General features: G+C 37.6%; 1 protein-coding gene across 1 annotated transcript in view; it reads right to left on the reverse strand.

Moving 5' to 3' along the window:
• LOC130579258 (nesprin-1-like) overlaps window positions 1-19,604 on the reverse strand; it is a 103,469-nt gene that overhangs the window by 31,109 nt on the left and 52,756 nt on the right. The window contains exons 38-46 of the mRNA XM_057375910.1: window positions 19,359-19,544; window positions 16,817-16,939; window positions 14,560-14,742; window positions 13,166-13,309; window positions 9,579-9,773; window positions 8,407-8,547; window positions 3,755-3,922; window positions 3,033-3,194; window positions 1,568-1,762 (exon numbers count right to left, since the gene is read on the reverse strand). Of these exons, the coding sequence (XP_057231893.1) occupies window positions 1,568-1,762; window positions 3,033-3,194; window positions 3,755-3,922; window positions 8,407-8,547; window positions 9,579-9,773; window positions 13,166-13,309; window positions 14,560-14,742; window positions 16,817-16,939; window positions 19,359-19,544 (1,497 nt within the window). The remainder of the gene's footprint in view (window positions 1-1,567; window positions 1,763-3,032; window positions 3,195-3,754; window positions 3,923-8,406; window positions 8,548-9,578; window positions 9,774-13,165; window positions 13,310-14,559; window positions 14,743-16,816; window positions 16,940-19,358; window positions 19,545-19,604) is intronic.

The raw sequence follows: 19,604 nt of genomic DNA on the forward strand, positions 1-19,604 counted from the left end.
ATTTTTAACCCATCTCACAGGAGAGAGGAGTGAGGGTGGGCATTTGGCTGCTGGCAGGGTTGACCTACAGCACTTTGYAAGGAAATTCAAATTCAAATGTGCAGGGCAACTTCCTCACACAGGGAAGTGTTTGCACAGGTTTTCTGCATGCTCAATTTCAATAGAAAAATTAAAAAGTAATAGTTGTTAGGTATCTTAAATAATCGAGACATGAATAGTTCTCAAATGCTAGTTACTTCAATTAGATCCAGAGAAAGAACAGTATAACCAGTCCACACTCTCTGTAACAAAACACTTTCATTACCTGTTCTGCCTTTATTTCTACATTTACTTCCCTGSGGTGTTCTGGAACATTTTATCTGTGAAATCAGAGCTATGAAGTACACAGGTTAAATTACTGACTGTTGTCTACATACCATATACATTTCCTAACTATAATTATTAGGGAATACACGTGGTATTGTATCAATGTAATTATCAGAATCCTAACCAAAATTAAGAGTAATATATTTGACTCATGCTTTATCTTGAAATTATTAGTTAGCATCTCCCAAGTACTACCAAGAAGTTAGATATTGTATGGGGTGCAAATATAAACAGCTAGATCCCCTATTCTATTTCTAAACCCTCATTTTTAATTTAAAGCTGTTTTTCTTCTGAGAAGGAAAAACAGTGAAATTTTGTTATATTAAGAGTAACAAAAATATTTTCTAATGACCTTTTCACTGTCCCAGGTGACTGGACAGAACTAAAGCAGCTGAAGCACCCTGAGATTCTCCTTAATCCAGTATCTTGGTTTAACTCCAGCTGGCAACTAAGCACCACACCTTAGATCCATCCATCCAGTCAATTCTCACTCTGTTTCTCAGAATCAATTGATGCTGGAAAACATTAAGGCAGCACTTGTTTGGTTTGTAAATTCACTGCTGCAGTTCCTAGAAGTGCAGCAATAAAGCTGCCCTGCATTATTCAAAGTAGCTGAACTCTAACCATCTTTAGCATGACTACATTTTCTCACTTGTATAACATATGCAGCAACATTCCTATTTGTAAAGGGYTTTTAAATATCCCCCTAGTATTACAGGATTTTTGTTAAAGTTGGTAGACAAGTAAAATAGTGCATCTTCCATGAAAGAAAGTTGCATGCAAATCACTAGGAAGATGCGTGTAGACAACACCACAATGATTTGGAAGAGGAACTATTTCTTGTCTTAAGTGTTCCTTCTTCTCTTGTCTCCTAGCTTGGAGAGATGACTCCTCACAAGTTTACAGCAGATAACATGACTCTTAATATCCGCCCTTCATTACTTTATTTATACACACACATACACAYATATATGTGTATATATCTAAATATATAGCCATACAGCTATATATAGCCAGAAGGAACTTGGCACCTATAAAAAAAGGAGTGTTTCCAAGATCTTTCTGGCTACTTATCACATTAAGATGAGGGGCTCACTAAAAAAATAATCATCATTATTGAATGGAATCATGAGAAATAAAGAGAACTGAAAACTACATTTTTATGGAGACTAAGAATATTGGTGATGTTCCTTTCTTGTACCTCTAATAGCTGTCGTTTTCCTGATGCTTTCATTCGAATTGTGGCCATTCTTTCTGCYAAGACCGTGAGGGTGGACTGCAATGCCATCTGATCAGCACCTTCTGCATCCAGTGGCTCTGAAACAAGCTCTTGGGCTAATGATGTCTGAAGCTCACTGATTTCTTCTTGCAGCATTAAAATCTCATCCATCAAAGCCTATTTAGAAATGAGAGCAGACAACGCATTTGCCTCATTTACCAGTGAGAAGAAAGTATTTYAGGAGGCATAGACTAAATATAATACTCAAGACTAAATATAAAATTCAAGACAACTTTCGTGGGGGAGTATGAGGAACACAGAGTAACGCAGARTATCACTGCTGGTATGGTAGAGACAGAATTCCAAAGGACTGAGTCCTGCCTTTAGAAGCTTAAGCTAGGATCGTGTATCTGATTACTTAAATATGGATTTAACTACCTATCTTGAATTTCAGACATTATCACAAGAAGGAATTATTCTGGATATATTATACATACAGAATTATTCTTTCAATAAATTAGSTGCATGCATTCTAGTATTTACAATAAAGATAATGAACAAGTAACTGAGTGTGTGCTTGTGAGAGAAAAGATAGTGGCACRAGTTAGCTTCTAGCCCAAAGCTTTCAAACTGGACAAAGAACATCCAGTAACAGATATAAATATTCAGAGATTTATTCCATGGTGTAAAACAAGATCCTGCTCTCATTCTTAACCTATGAACCAGTTTTCAAGATACCTAAAAAAGGTTGCTACACTACCAATACCTTTGAGCTGATAGTTTGATCTCTGAGAGAATATGTGCACTGGATGCAAAGGACATCAAACAGTGCTGCAAAAGCCAATGGTTATCCTTTCCAAGTAATGGAGCTTCTATTGAAATAAGAACTGGCCCCACCAGATAGATTCAAGCTATCACGTAAAAGGCTTAGGTGATTACAGCTTAGGCATATGTCAGATAGGTTATTTGATATTCTCTTACTATTCAGAGCACTATTTCTCAAGAATTCCGCTGTGAGGGACTTTTTGTGTGCTTTGGTTTGTTTGTTTTRTTTAACAAGGTGAACATTTTATTTTGGTCAATACACAATACATCAGTATTGGTCATGATCTTATCAAATTTGRCAACATTATAAATATTCTTCAGCTCTGATACTGAAGAACAGTATGTGTAGGTGTCATTGGAAACAATCTTGTTTTGCTGAAAACAAACTCTTATGATCTATTTCTTCTAAAAAGGCTCCTCATTAAAAAAATGCCCATCATACAATGTTTAGAACAGTAGGAAGCCCAGAAAGACGAGACATAGTAGTTAACAAAGAAGGTTCACACAAAATTGCCTCTGTTTGAGGTATGTAGCCATGAAGAACTGCACTGTCTAAAGAACAGAATGAAAGATACGCAGGCAATGTGCGCTCTCCCGCTACTCTTCACATGCAAGGTTTTACCTGATGTTCTGCCATCTGGCTCTCTGGGCTTTTGGCTGGTTCCAAACTCTCATTTAGTTTGATTTCAGTGGTCTCCATTTTTGTGGATATAGATTGGAGTGTGTCCTGATACTTCTGTTGACGCTCAAGAGCTTCATAGAGTGTGCGCTGCTTTTCACTGATCTGAAGAAGAACAGAAGGTATACATTCTAACCTCTGACACAGGATTTACTGTTTAGTCTGCCTCGTATTTCCCTAGGCTTGAGAGAATAAAGCAGAAAAACTGGAACGAGTTTTCAAGAATATAAATTATCCAGCAAATATTGAAAATATTTATTTGCTTAAATTTCATCAGTCAAATTCTAGGCTCTGCTGCTTAAAAAAAAAAAAAAAAGGACTTTAATAAAGCATAGGGAAAACCTATGCACATTCTCAGGTGTTATTTTAGATTTCATGCACTCAAACACAGATGGCACCATTTACCAGACACATAGTTCTTAATACCCCATAAAAACTACTTTTCTTCTGAAAGGAATTAAAATTTATAATATCTGATCAAAACTCTGACCATTTTCATACATTGAATGATTATGCCACAAACCTATACAGAAATGTGCTGACTCAGTATTTGGATAAACTGGATTCTTGGGCCTTTCTTGCCAACTCAAGCTAAGACAGTTATTTGAATTTTATTCCTTATAATTCCTGGCCAATTATTTTAAAGTCTCCAGATAAATACTTACCACATTTTTCAGTGTTTCCCAAGAACGCTGCAAATCATCCAATTTGGCACTAGCAGGTGATTCTAAGCCTGGTTCGTAAAACTCCTGGGGGGCTGAGGTGCTGGGTTGAATTTTAGCAGCTTCTGTCTGCAATTGTTCAGCAGATAAGGCTTGGTAATAAGCAATGTCCTACAAGCACGAAGTACATTATTGCACTTTCAAAAAATAAAGATACTGCACATTATCCCCCCGATACTGTTCCACTGCATATGTCCATTAAAATAAAGCCCACAAAGCCAAAACCACTGGGAAACCTCTGAAAAACACAGTAAATCAGTATTTAATAGTAGTAGACTGAGCATGTTTTGGACCTTCACTACAATGAAGATTTTGAATGCATTTTAATCATGTTCATATTAGCTACRAGGTGCAGAAAGCAACTGTGGACAATCACTGAAAGGCTGGAAGGGGGAGTGTTATAAACGGGAGGGTTTTTCCAGCATCATTACAACTACACATGGGGGAAAACCCATCACAGAAGACAGTGGGTTATGGTACTGTAGATGGCAAATAYCACCCTAATGAACACTATCACAGMGAGAGCAGCAGAGGAGCCTGAAAGRAATATACTGAAGGACTGGTAAATGAGGCAAGAAAGAGTATGAAGCATCAGGCACAAGCCTTCCAACAAACAGATAGTCTCAACTAACTTATAGAAGTTACTGAGAAAAGGGACAAAAAGCACTAAGAAAATGGGCAAATGTTCAAACCACCAATGAAAATTCAGAGTGGAATTAYTTCTCACCAGAACTGTCTATACTTAGTGTATGGAGATTTCTTCAACTGTTGCAGATGACAACTGAAAACATCTACAGAAAATGTAGAATTAAGAAACATGTACAGTGTCTATACTTAGGTCAGGAAAGGAGACTTGATGACAGGGATTATTTAAAACTGAAACCATGTATGACAGTTAGCACTGCATTATTTGGGAGGTGAAAAATGCTGCCTCAAGGGAGGGCGCAAAGCAGACAGAACCAGGCACTTGTCAGTGGTTCCAGTAACAGGAGCAGAGGCAATGGGCACAAACTGCAGCACAGAAGATTCTCTCTGAACATCAGGAAATGACTTTTTACTGTGCATTGTGACAGGCTGCTCAGGGATGTTGTAGGTTCTCTGTCCTTAGAAACACTCAAAATAAACCTGAATATAGTCCTGGTCAACCTGAYGTACAGGGACCAGCTTGAGGAACAGTGCTGGGCCAAATGATCTCTGGAGGTTACTTCAACCTCAACCATTCTGTGATTYTGTACAGACGTATAAAAATCAGGTACTAAACAAGACTAATTCTGAGACACTGGAGCACAGAGTATAATAAGGATCTTAATTTGGAACAGAATGTAAACATGTTATCTAATACCATGCATGAACAAAAACAGGCTTTGGAAGAGCACAGAAACCAGATCACTCCAATGAAACGGTCCAAAAGTGTCAGATGAGGTACTTCTTCAGAGACAATAAYTGGGAAACTTGAAAAACTTAATGAKGAAAGTGTTATGATGTCCAGGAGCCATCATGGAATAGGTAACAGCACAGCATTCAGCACTGCAATTTCAGAATTTTTTTACTCTGACCACAAGTGATGTTTCCAAGCAATGATGAAAAGTTGCACCAGTGGGGGCAACTTCTCATTTTGCCTTGCCTGCAGCGACTCTCCTTTGCTAGTCCTCTCTCAAAGTCAATGCTTCTGTGCCCTCTTAATATGGTTTTCAGAATAAAGGGCTTGTTTTCACCAAGAGAGAAAAGCAATCCCTTTCCCCATCTTTTCAACTGCTTTCTGGAGTATACAACACAGCAGCTTCTCTTTTGCAGAGGTTTCACATGACAGTAGGAATCCGAATGTTCATACAAGTAAAAGATTTTCTTGCCCCTATGAGGGCCCTAATATCTCATGGCTATTTTAATGAAGATTAGCCAATGAACAGCAGTCAAGCTTTGTTGTTAGATGTAGAGGCAATGGTTGTATTTAGATTTTGTGAGATCCGCAACAAGGGCTGCTGCACCGTAGATGGGTATTCATAAAGGAAAGAAAAAGAATCCTTAAGTAGGCTGTGTACAAGGAGATAGAAAAGCATTTAACAGTGACCCAGTGCATAAGACRTGAATCACAGGATCAGCTGTGGCCTACAGGGCGCTGTGCCAACACTTCAGCTTTTTCACTTCAACTGCTCTGCATTGTGTATCAGAAAAAAACAAGGTTTAAAAAGTGTGTCAGATTTTGATCAGCTACACCCTTGGGTAAGTGCAAGAAGATTTAGCCCCAAAGGATTCTCATTCAGTACTGCAGCATAGATGAAGTGTCTAATTTTGCTAAACATCACAATGAACTGCATTTCAGGACTCTTAGCTATTGCTCATATTTTACATACTATGAAATTCCTCCGTGTTTCCAATGTTAACACCTCTATAATTTTCCCCGACCTTGCTGTTTTTAGAGGAGTTTAAAAAAAGAACAGGCATTTTTAAACTTACGGTAATGCTAGAATTGTCACTTTATTGTATTTCTGGTCCTGTTTTAATCTATTTCAACACATAACCCCAGTATTTCACTAATAAGCAGTTGGCACTTAGTTTATATTTTTGTTACTTGTTAGAAATGTAAAAACAGTGCATAGATGTCTGAATTCAGACTAACTGTGTTTCACCATTAAGAGATGATATGAAACTGCTGAAGGACATAGAAAATTATTCAAGATGAATTAAAAAGCAGTCTTWACACTCAACCCTTCCCTCCCCAATTGCCTTTTCAGAAGAGTTTTACTTTTTTTCCCAAATAAGTTATTCTACACTTTCTGGAGTTCCTATTCACATTTTTTCCTGGTAGTTTGCAGATGCTCTTCCTGTGAGGAATTTGTTCTTTAAATTGGCTACTTTTTAAAACCAAATATTTCCACATAATTTTGCTGATTTCCTGTAAAAATACAAAATGTTTAGAACTTACATTTAAGCTCCTAGTTCACTAGAGTCCAGGATATATTTTTCTCAACCAACCTTCTTTCCTGAGGTCTCCCTGGGTATTCATCATGACCAGCACTTACAGCTTCATAGCTTCTTCACTTTTAATCTCAAGTGAGAGTGAATTTAAGAATTTTGTAACTAAACCACTGCATTTTGGAACATTCTTCCTCTTGTTGTTTAGTACATGCAGTTCATTTCAACATCAACCACACAGAAGAAAACTTCAGCTCGAAATTTTTTAGGTTATTATAATAGCATCAACTTTATCGCTCTGAAAAAATCTTCTGCTAAATGAAAGACATAAACTTTTTGTTTAATTTTGCCCAAGGAAACWGTGTATTCTAAAACTTGTATTTTGGTATCAGCTTATGGTGGAACATCATCTTCACTGTGTTTTCCTTATTATCTGAGTGACTGGAGCTGTTTGACTTGTACATTTTCAGAGAAAAGTAATGAACTGACACTGGCATTGTTGATTAGGAAGTAAGATGCGCTCAGTCCTTTAACTCCTTCACTGATTAATGGTGTCATAAGACTTCTATGTTGAAATGTATCTCTACCTTTCTACAGCAAGTGAAYTTCACAAGGAACCTACTGATCATCTTAAATGACAGAACACTAGAAAAATTCTTCTTATGCATTATACTTTTTTTTAAGTATGCCATTGATGATTTTGTTACCACTCTTACTATCTTAGATTCTTATATTTAGCAACTTCTATAGCACCATATACATTTCTGAAATTAGCAGAAGGAATCAATGAGCATCTTGCTCAGACTTGTCCAATTCTACTCAGCAATGCAACACAAACACATTCTAACCCATAAGTCAGCAGTGGTCAGTTTTGGAAGCAGTCACCAACGCAAAACCAACCAATCAACCACAAGATCCAGAACATGATGAATTCAGAGAGGTGGTGACAGCTTCTAAGGCTCATTTCTAAACTTCTAAAGCACAACATTTTATGTGTGACTTTATGTACAAGATGCTTAATRTGCTGGCTCAACGTTTAATCAATCACTTTAATCAATGCTGATGTATAGTTGTTCCTATTAGAASTGCAAGAGCCCTCAGTTTTGATTTAAAATCTAAGTTGGTTACTTCAGTGATCTGCCTCACTGGCACTTAAAATAGACTGCCATGGAAATGAACAATGTTGGAATGAAAGATACAGGGAAAAAACCACATGAAAATTAATGACTCAAATGGTAATAAGTAGAAGACTTCAGGCTGTGACTTCAGTGCCACAATGGCAATAGTACAGTAAGAYAGATGGATATGGACATAATGCAATGTTTCGTTATGGGGAGTACAAAAAGGCATTTTTTCTCAGGATGCAAGATTCCATTGAGTACTACTGAGAAAATAACAATTAGGTTATAAWTAGAAAATGCTAGTGACATTGCAACTGCCACTTAAAATTTATTTTTAAAAATAATGAATGGCTGTAACACTGACTTATACAACTTCAACTCACAAGTCAGTATCTGTATCCATTCTGAACCAGAACCTGAAGGCTCAGTTTGGTAAGAGGTTAAGCCTCAGTTACTTGGAGCTATAGCTAAATATTATCTCAGAGGATTAAAYAAACCACCTGTGGAATGGAACCATGAATGTCTGAGATAAAAGCTGAATGAATGCCAAGAGAGAGGTACCTGGTTAACAGAAGCATCTGTATTAGCCACAGGTGAGGGAGAGCGACAGGCAGGTGGAGAAGAAATCTCACTGTTGGTTCCCTCCTCCCCAGACTCCTCAGTGACAGGGGAGAGCAGCGTGTGACAGCGACCTGCAGTCATCTGTCACAGGAAAAGCAACCCCAGAGCACAGGAAGAAAATAAGTTACCTCAGCTGAGGCTTGACTTAGACTGAGATCAAAACAACACACGGCCAGAATTACCWCGACATTAATTAGTCATGCTTCATGCTCCTACATTTACCAGTTTAGAAATCTGTTGAATAAATRGTCTCACGTACTTGTCATACTTCAGTATGAAAATGCTCTCTTGTACCCTAGTGGATTTTAAAAGACAATGTAGAGCAAGCAACTCGATAATAACAAATAGGTTATAGGTTTGCCGAAATGTCTTCTAATACAATCACTGCTGCATACAGAAATACTATGGAGAGCTACAGAATAACTGCATCCAGGTCTGGTTCGAACAACAAGGAACAGATTTAAAACATAAAATACACATAACCCAGTATTCAGACATATCCTTCTTCCTTCCCCAGCATTGCTATAGATGGATAAATCCTGAAATCTGACACTCAGATAAAAATCGCAGTAGCATCAGCAGTATGTTTGTAATGAGACCCAGTTAGAAACAAACAAAAGCAAAATAAGCTAAAYATTAGGCCTATGGCAGCACTTAGACAGCTTTCATTTCCAGAACACTCATCTGAGAATATAGCAGTATACTGTCAATTATCACATCAACATTTCAATGTTTGAAAAGCCTATACACTGCAATRTCTTATGAAATAGTATTTATTCTGTTTTTATTTTATTCCTGCAACTCATCAGTTTCTTAGCATTTGTTCTTGCATGCTGACAGCTAAAAAAAAAGCACAATATTTGCATATTTCTGTAGACAACTTTTATGCATTTGTTTYTTAAATAACTTCATCCTTTATCAAGGAGTCTTTACAACCAATATAAAGCAAAATACACTAAAAGGAAGCTGCAACTTGTCTGGTTTGCCACACTACAGCCATTTCAAAAGCTAGATGTGGATGTGAGCTGTGGCAATGTGCTACACACGAGTGTTGTAATGATGCAAAAGGAAGCAGCTCAGATAATGAGCACAGTGACCATTGCATTGCTTACCATAACCACCGAGGGATGAGCGGGGTGTGCCGGGAGCAGGTCTGAATCCAGCTCCTCCATTCCCTCGGACAGCCCCTCCACTTCTGTCACTGTCAGCAGCATGGTGGCATGTTTYGCTTTCATTGTCAGCATCTTGCACTTGGAATTCAAAGAAGCAATTTGCTCCTGGTATCCTTTGATCTTCTGAGCCAGCTCCTGAGGAAACATTTTTTTCCCCTAATGCTGAGGCAGCCGGTAAAGGCAGCAGGACCGGCATTTCAGCTTCCGCGGCGAAGTGRAGCTGTCCCCTCCAAGCCCAGTCAATACCATGGCAGCGCTGCCGCTCTGCTGACGAGCAGGATGTCGCCAGCGCCGGGACCGAGCCGGGCGCGTTCGGCTGCGCCGCGAAACCGCAGAGCGGCGGCGGCCAAAGGCTCCGTGCGCCCGGCAGCGCAGAGCGCAGCGAGGGAGGCAGCGACGCCTCACGCTCGCATCCTTCCTGAACCTGAGCCCATGGCTGAAAGCTTCACGCTGCACCGAAGGGGAACGTCTCTCTCTCTTCCTGCCCTATTTTTCCCCCCGATCTACTTCCATTTATCTGAGGAAGATGAAGCTCCCCSGCATGGTGCATGCCAGGGAAATGAGGTCATGTGGTAACCACAACTGTAAAAAATGCCCCATTCAGCTCTCACCAGAAAGAATGAATTGTCCGAACAGTAACTCACAGGCTCTAACAGGATCAAATGTGGTAGTTACAATCAGTCACATAATAAGATTACATGCAGACTGGATTGCTTTTTGCCACTGTTTGGATAAGCTGTATTTTAATCTTGTTTTGGTTTTGTGTAAGTCTGCTGAGTCAAAAACTGAGCTGCCCACAGGACTAACCTTACTTTGAAAAAGAGATGCAGAATCTGGCTTAAAGCAGAGTATATTTTAAAATATTGGCGGGGTTATGCTTATGAAATGGTCTATTTATGTGGCCAAACACTATCATAAGCTTCAGTTTTTTTACACAAGTAAGATTAAAATTAATAGCCTTATGACTATTCATAAGTGTCTTCTCTCCTACACTATACTGTTGCCCTGTTCAGTGTCCAGTTTCAAAGCTCTCAATTAATGCACTTCAAACAAAAAATGGTGGAAGCGTTTAATATTTCTGCTGAAGGTGTTGTCCCTGTCTCCCTAGAGGCTCAGTAACAAGTTAAGAGTTTTTACCCATAAAGTGAAAACACTTGTATAAGCTTGCCTGCTAAATTGGTGACTATTTGGTCAAATATATATTTCTGCTTTATTTTTATATCTGTTTTTACTTCTTCAAAACTCGCAAGTTTTCAAGGCAAAATAGCAACAGGAGTTGTAAGGTCTAGTAGGCATAATAATMTATTATTACAATATCTTTCCAAAAGTAAGTAAGACTACTTCTTCAGGCTGATATATGAAAAGTTTGCTTGGATGTATAACATTTTCAGTAAGAAAATTCCTCAAAATTACAGTGCAGAACACTCATTCCAAGAAATACTGAGTTAGGAATTTAAACAGCTCGAAGACTGAGGATGACACTTAACTACTTCAGTTTCAATGTCACCTTGTCACCATCTGCCACATTARCAACAAAAGGACCTCTCTTGGTGCTCCAAAGCTTTCCTTGGAGACTAAGAAAAGTCTTGATTATAAAACATCAAGCAGAATGGCATGAAACCAAGCTACAGTCCAATCAAGCCACAAATTTAATGTCTAGCAGCTCGAATAGTTATCTGCTGTTTGGCAAAGTCATTCACTAATGCTCAGTGAGTGACATATCTGAGCCTCAGTAAAAAATTACTGTCATTCAGTACACTCACTTTATTCCATCAACATTACTGAAGTGCAATTTGTGCACATTTGTGGTTTTAATGTCCAACACACTGAGTATCTAAAATACCTCCTTCAACTTTAAACAAGGAAAAGTAGGCAAAAATGTGATTGAAAAAAAAAAAAGTAAAGCATCTTATAAAAGCAATGTCCTATGAGGTATTGTATTATCCATCAAAATAAAATTTGCAAGTATAGAGATACTTGCCCACACTTTTAACTGAAATTCTAAAGAAACATGGGTCAGCAAAGATAGTATCTACTTACATACATGCATATTAACACAAGCTTCCTAAAAATCAAGATGTAATTTCCTTCCATTTTCTTCCCTTCTATTATTTTAATTCTAAATACAGCTACTACAAATGTCCCTTTAAGTTCTTTTATATACAGGCTTCAACAGGGATCTGGTAATAAGTATTTTCTTAATAACACAGTTAACAAACATCTTGACAGACTTGACTTTTGAGTATCTACTTCATGTTATGCTTTTTCACAGGTATTTAACAGAGAAAACATGAGCCAAAAGTATGCTTTTTACAGTTTCTCAAAACTCCTTACCCCTAAATGTGGAAAGCTTGCAAGCATGAAGTCTGCTGATCCCAACACGTGCATTTGCATAAAGCTGCTGCCTTCCTGCAGATGTTTAGGACAACTCCTGGCTACTAAATTTGCTCAAATTTAGATGTAACTTTAAGCTGCCCCATTTTTAATTCCTTCCTGTCKGAAGCACCATTCCTCCAGCAGTATTACCCTTTATTGCTGAATTCACTCTCCTGCCTTTGCTGTCACAGAGCATTTGAATAGAGAACAGTAGCATTATCAATTCCATACTGAAAAAAACCCAGAAATTTTTGTTTATTCAACCTGCTCTTGAATTCAACTGCTGTAACTACTGGATAGAAAATGAGCAACACATATAACATTAGGTTAGATGACACAGCAGGACAGATARCTTTAATTCAAAGGTAAAGAAATGGTGCCATCTGGTGCCAAAAGTGACACACAGAGATCAGTGCATTTTCTATCCCAAGTATGACACAACAGACAGGTGRAGGGGAAAGGGGCTCAGGAGGAGCTCTCAAGCCAGCACAGCAAGAAGGCTGCACAGAGACAACTCTGACTTATTCAAGGGCTGATGATCAATGAGTTAGTGGGTAGGACTAACTAGAGCACAAAAATCTTCCCAACAAAGACTTTAAAGAAACGCTTGGACTGAACGGTGCAGAGTTTTCCTCCAAATCTATTGTGGGTTTCCTGTGATTCAAGTATCTTGGTATTCAGTACAGAATGTCACTGGGATGAAAATGAGCAAGTACTTTAGGATATGCATGCACACATGTGGATCACTGAAATAGGATATACATGCATACATGTGGATCACTGAAATAGGATATACATGCATACATGTGGATCATTGAAATAGTTGTAATTATCTGACTAACTGCTGAACTGGGACTTCTAGGACATTCCTCCATCAAGTTCTGATGTTAACTGTCCCTTAACTATGCAATGCTGTTGTTTATCATAATGTTGTCCAAAGGCTAGGATATAACTAAAGGAACAAAAAATGAATTCTCCCTATTGTACCACTATCAGAAATTTCCTGTCTGGTATTACATCTATCCACTCAACCAGCCTTGAGGAAATCTGAAAAGCAACCCAGCTAACTTATGACCATTGCTCATGAAAAGTTGTTTGGCTCAGTGAGCTGCCATTGAGCCCAACGGGTTGATGCATTTTGGCTCTCCTACCTCGTTACGTGAAATCTGGACCTGGAGTTCCTGGATGTTGCTGGTTGCTATTGGCTTGTCTTGGATCTCGCGATGGGCGCTCTCTATCATCTGCTGCAGATGTTTCATTTCTTGCTCATATTGCTCATACTGAACCACTGCTTCCTAGAGAGGGAAAAGAAGATTGAGTGTGTCTACATTAAAATTCATTTCTACTTAGTCTAAGCATGACAGATTTCCTTCCTGAAATGGAACAAATTTACATCTATCTGGCACTCACATCTTGATAAGCAAAGTCAGGAAAAGGTCTATTCATATTGTGAGCTGCAATGATTTGCATTAATATGTTAATATATTAATTAATTAATATATTAACCAAATAAATGGTTTCATTTATTTACATATTTCCCAAGCCCACAGTCCATATAACATAGTATTTTAGATTTCTGATGTAAGGTGCTATAACTTCTTATTCCAACAAGTTCCTGAACCAAACACATCCACAAGAAGATAGCCTTGCTGAGTCTCATGGTTTTACTATAAAGCACTTTTATGTGCTTTTTCACTTCAGGTGYTCATTTATCACTGTAAGAAGCTTAGATTTTACAGAAAATATATCTGGGAGAGGATTACGAAGATTGATTTAGATAATTATCCTACCAGGGTAGTATCACTGCTGTCTATCATAGATACATGAGCAGTGTAACCAGTTTTTTAAACTTTCAATGTGACATTGTAACCCTTCTTCTTCTGTTATCTAACTTAAAACTTTGTAGTTGCACTCTAGCCCACTATGTATATTCCTGTCAATAAACAGCAGAGAAGAAAAGCTTATTCTCTCCTKTGGAAATACCTTTTACATGTTTAATTATGAATCCAAACAACCAAAAAAATCTAGTTTATTCATCTTTAAAAAAACTTAACCATGCAAATTTAACAGATGTTAAATGATTCCAAAATAAGGAATATATATATATATATATATATAAAAATTATAAATAAAGAGAATAAAAATAATTACTTTATACTAGAAAGTTAATTCAATGACTCAATAGTTTTTAGGCAATCTTCAGAAGCAGCTGCTGTAAAAATGTTACATTTATTTTATTAACTTACTATATATCTTATAAAATTAACCTGCATAAAATTGCATATTAGCTGTCTGTGTAGTTAACCCTAACAGCATTCAAAAAACCATATCAATATCAGGGAGAGAACTGAGGTGARAGTCTGATGAGTAAATCAACATGGTCATGAACATTAAAATCAGGAATGACTGAGACTCAGAGGGGAAGTTCCTAATGGTACAGTGGAACAGAGGAATGCACAGAGATATGAAATTCTGTGTTTTCATCACGGTTTGTATGTCAGTGTTCAAGTTCCTCTGAGTAAGCTGTGGATGGAGTTGCACTTGCCTGCATGATGTTGCACTGCTGAATGGCAGTGTGCTGCAGGCGGCTGGCCTCCTCCTGGAGCCGCAGGGCGCTGTGRCACATGGGCAGGCTGGTCACCACCTCCTCAGGAATCCTCAGGGCACTCTGGCAGTCTTGTACTGCCTGGACTTTTGGCTTCAGTGACTCCATTTCAGACAACAGATGCTAGAAGCAAAGTCGGTGACACAATAAGCCAATTTTTCAGAACTCCCAGAGCAYTTCATGCAGCCAAAGACAAATAATGGTAAGTTCAAGCAATAAAATAAAGAAATCATAATCTCTTTCCTAAATTGGATATAATTAGGCACACTTTCTCTGGAGTTGCTTATTTTGAAATGAGAATTCTTTCAAAGGTTAGTTAAGCAAAAAGTCCATATATTAGGAATAAAATTAATTAATAAAAATGCATAGAAGTACCTAATTGTAGGTGTCTAAAATAAGTATTTCTATTAACAGATTTGAGAAAATAGATTTACAAAATACACAAATAGAAGCAGCACATAATTTATCTGTATGCATATCTCATGTTAAAATCTGAGTAGAACTCCCTGCTGAGAGACAGAAGCACATTTTCACTACAGCAAATGAAACCCTTTGTATTCACAGCCTTTCCTTGAAAATACAAACCATGGCTGGAAAATTTTGCTTAAAATTCAAAAGGCAATCAAACAGAAAGGAATACAGCTACACAGAAATCTCTTTTTTTGAATAATCACAAGCTGGATGCCTTTGTTAACAGTGCCTATTCCATACACAATGTCCATTAAAGCTGTCTGTTCATATGTATGAGAAGGGTCCTAGTGCAATGATTGGAGAATAGATTTGATTACCGTTCTTATAATCTACATTGAGGAGTTTAATGTATGTATGAATATGGAAAGAAAAAAACAAAAGAAAAAAAAAAGGCAAAGTTGATAAAAAGGGCCTTAGCATATTAAAAAACGACTTTAGATTCAATAGACATAAATTAGCTGGAGAGTGAGGCAAACAGGGATAGAGAGATTGGTTATCTGCCTTTCTCTACAGCACATGCAGAAGGATAGCTAAGTGGGTCTGCAGTGGCATACTGATTAGAGGATTGTGGTTTGTTTCTTATTTCTGTGGTTTCATGACATATGGTGGGCAACCTAAACAGCATTTCTGTATAATGACCTACTCCTCAGACAGCACTGGTGGGGCCTTTCCTCTGTCAGGCTCCACAATGCTGGAAAAGGGTGTCTATTGTGCAATCAGCACCCAGAGGCACCTTGGGGGTGGCTTGCCAGCCAGGCACTCTCCAAGACCCCCTCTCTGGTCTGGTGAAACAGGTGGACAGGGGATACAGCCCCTTTCTGTACTAAAGAAATTCATAGTGAGATCTGCTAGAGCCAGGACAAAGAATACACATAAAACCCAGTGCAAACTCCRTGCTCCTTTATTCTTATGGTGGGTGATGTGTTTCACTTACACTCTTCRAGGCCACATTCTGAAATATGTTTGCAAGTCACCAGAATAGAAACTGCATTTTAATGAAAAGGAAAAGCTGTGCAAATTTACCTTTCTTCCATATGTTTTTCTGCAGATTTTTATCCTACAGTGAACCTGCTGACATCCAGTTTTCACTGGCAGACTAAGACAGTGCTCTATATTAGCTTGCAGAAATAAACATGTCTTAAGAACATCAGAAAGCTGTAACTYGCCTTATTTTTGCTGTTAAGAGACTGAGACCTAAACTAACAAACTGACAAATCTCCATAGCAGATCAAATGCAATAAATAAAGATACAAATATCTTATGGAGGTAATTCAACTAAATRTACAAAAATGTGACTGGGCTTAAGGAAACCTAAATTTTCTCGTCGCTCTCCAGATGGCTATTGGGGAAGTTAGAAACAAACTATACGATTGCATCTCCATGTGTAAAATGATGACAACAATCTAGACTCTTTTTTGAAGTACTTTAAGAACCTCTTGACCAAAAGTACTAGATAAGAATTGGGCTTTATGATGATTACCAATACGGATTAAATGGATTGGATGCACACTTCTCAGAATTGCATCAACGTAAGAATGGGCTCATAAAGAATTATATTCTGAGGAACTATTCTTGCTCCATCCCTTATTTTCTTGGCAGTAATTTGGTGCTACACTCTGAAACAGTGACCCACTTAAGAAACACAACAATCAGTCTCACTAACGCTCATTATTCTTTGTGTAAGCTCACACTCTCAAATGCTAACTTTGAGATCATGGTCTTTTACCTGTCTGTGAGAAAGTTGCTCTTTCAAGCTCAAATGCCCGAGCTCTGGAGAGGTCAGCGTGGCTTGGGCTTGCTCCAAAGCAGCCTGGAGAGCTCTCAGCTCAATTTCAAATTTCTTCATATCCTGTAACACAACACATTTGATTCAGGGATCAATGAGAAGAAAAAAAGAAATCACTATAAATATATMTGTCTGGATATTGTAGGTACATCCCCCTTACATACAGTACAAAAACTAATTAATAGTTTGACAGTTAATTTTAAATGTTTAAAATATTAGATGAAAATACCAGTCATATGACAGATTAGAAAGAGGGATTGCAAAGGTAGTTATTATTTTAGGTACTTCAGTTTCAAATACAGCATATACTTCATAAAACTTATTTCACAGTGTTCAAGGCCCAGAAAGAAGCTGAAGATGTCCTCTAGCCAACTTTTTGCAATAAGACAAGACACAACTGCCTCAAATTTATAGACTGTTTTTAAAGACCACTAGCAATGGAGTCCTGCATATCACTACAGGCAACAAGTTCCACTATTTCAGTAATCTTTTTTTGCAGAAAGTTTTTTCTGATGATCTGACACGAAGTCACCTTTTACTGCAGTTCCAATATTTTACTTACTATCTCACTAACAACAAAYACAAAGAACAAATTATTTTTATCCTCTCTTTTCATGAGAATGCATGTCCTCTACAAATTTATGCCCACAGTACAATCATTCCTATCCTCGGATCTCTATGCAGTTGATCCACACCTTCCTTCAAATGCAAAACTTAACACTGCTGAAACCTTGCTAGAAACCAGTACATAGAAACCAGTACACAGAACAAAAAAGAGCAGTTCATACACCTTACAATTATATACCTTATTTTCTGCATGGTGTGCAGAAATTTTTCAACAGTGTTATACCATTCACTCATTTACCCATGAAATGGATTATTAAACTTAGGAATTTTCAGCAGGGTATGTCAAGACAGTAGTCCCTCATTCAGAAGTAGAACACATGCTTGGTTCTTACTTTCTAAACATAACAATTTACTTCTGTCTTTGCTGCACAGTAGCCTATTTTTTTTTCAGGTAATCCCTGTACATATGGTGTTGTCTAAGTATCCCAAAAGCCATGATCTCTAAACCAGCATCCAATTTATTAATGAAAAATGCTGAATAGTACCAGGTCYGAGGAAGAATGCTACAAACCCTATTTGGGCTGCAAATCATTGWTAATTACACAACACGTAAATTTTCTAGCTAGCTTTATAGCCAGCTTTATTGTATTTTTAAATAGAAAACCTTATTAACTCTTTTAATAACAATATAATGTGAAATAAATTCAAAACATGCAACACACTGTGTATTTACATCCAAATTTATGTATTACTTTGACATAAAATTTGTTTTGATTTTCTTTCTTCATAAATGTATGCTGGCTTATCTTCATTCATTCTTGCTTGTAAGAATTTACAAATAGTATCAATATTTCTCTGAGAACTGAAGCTAGTATGTTTCACTTCTACGATGATTACTTACATGTAAATATCTGGTTTGTTCCATGAAAAATGATTATTAAAAAAACCCATATCCTTCAGCTCATAAACTGGTTTATAWTTTGGTAATGGAAAGAAGTCTTTTTCAAAATCTCTCTGCTACACTGTTACAGCTGCTGCAGTTGCAGCATTTCTCTTATGWCCCACAAATGTTGTGAAGTAAGTGACAAATGTKGAGCAGGACCATTTTCAACCTTAGYTGCAATTGTCCTAACAAATGATAGCCTATTCTCTTAGTTGCTTTTAGGTATTTTCTTATTTAGTCCTGTGTAACTGTAGCAGGTAACAGAAAAACCCCTATAAATATATTAATTATACCCTTAAAATACTCTTTTTTTCCTTGGATTCTTGTATCAATAAAAAAAAAAAAAACCCAAAAAAACAAAAGTGAAATTTCTTGCTCTGGAGGCAAGAGCACATAGAAAAAGCTTCTGTTCTTTTCCCTGTGTCTTTCATCAGCTTACTGTGCCTTCAGACACTGTACAGGCATAACACACACTTACATTAAMAACTATCCCATACAGAAGAGCTGCATAGAAATGTCAAGGACATGAAAAACCATGTTCATTCTTTTCACTCCCTTCYAGAGGTAGGCTTTACATTATGGAATTCTGTTTCTAGTCCAGTACTAATCTTAATTAGTAAAAGGATTTAGTTACCTTTTTAGAGAAAAATAAAGGAAATGGCAGAATATAAGTGTCAATAAAAACCCTTTTCAAGTATCTAAACACAGGTGCTCAGTGCTATTTAAGACACACCAAAATCCCAAATATATCTGTCCAGAGAAGGTACTTATAACAGGACCTGCAGAAACCTTGTGCCCATCAGAGTCAGCACATGAAGGCAATATCTCAAACAGCACCCGATACCTGACTTTGGACAACACAATCATGCCCTTTATAGACCACAGATTATCTTCACTGCTAATAATCTCAGTAGTATGATGCATACACCACCCTAGCTGCCAGTTAGCATTAGACAAACTGCTTTCACTTACCTTGGCAGCATCTTGGAGATTTGGTAGCTGCGCTTTGATAATTTGCTGCAATTCCTCTGTCCGCCGGCCCAGTTCCAGCACTTGCTGTGACATTCCTTCAGTACAGTAYACACTTGCCAGGTAATCAATCCTCTCACTCATGGCCTCAAGATCACCATGAATCTCCCCRGACTCATCAAGAATGCTCTAGATGGAGATATAAGCAAATTGAGTATCAGGTTTGAGACTCAGTGACACATWTCTTTT

The sequence above is a fragment of the Malurus melanocephalus genome, unplaced genomic scaffold (genome assembly GCF_030028575.1).
Source record: "Malurus melanocephalus ecotype Western Australia unplaced genomic scaffold, MMel_1.1 scaffold_264, whole genome shotgun sequence".
NCBI classification, from domain to species: Eukaryota; Metazoa; Chordata; class Aves; order Passeriformes; family Maluridae; genus Malurus; species Malurus melanocephalus.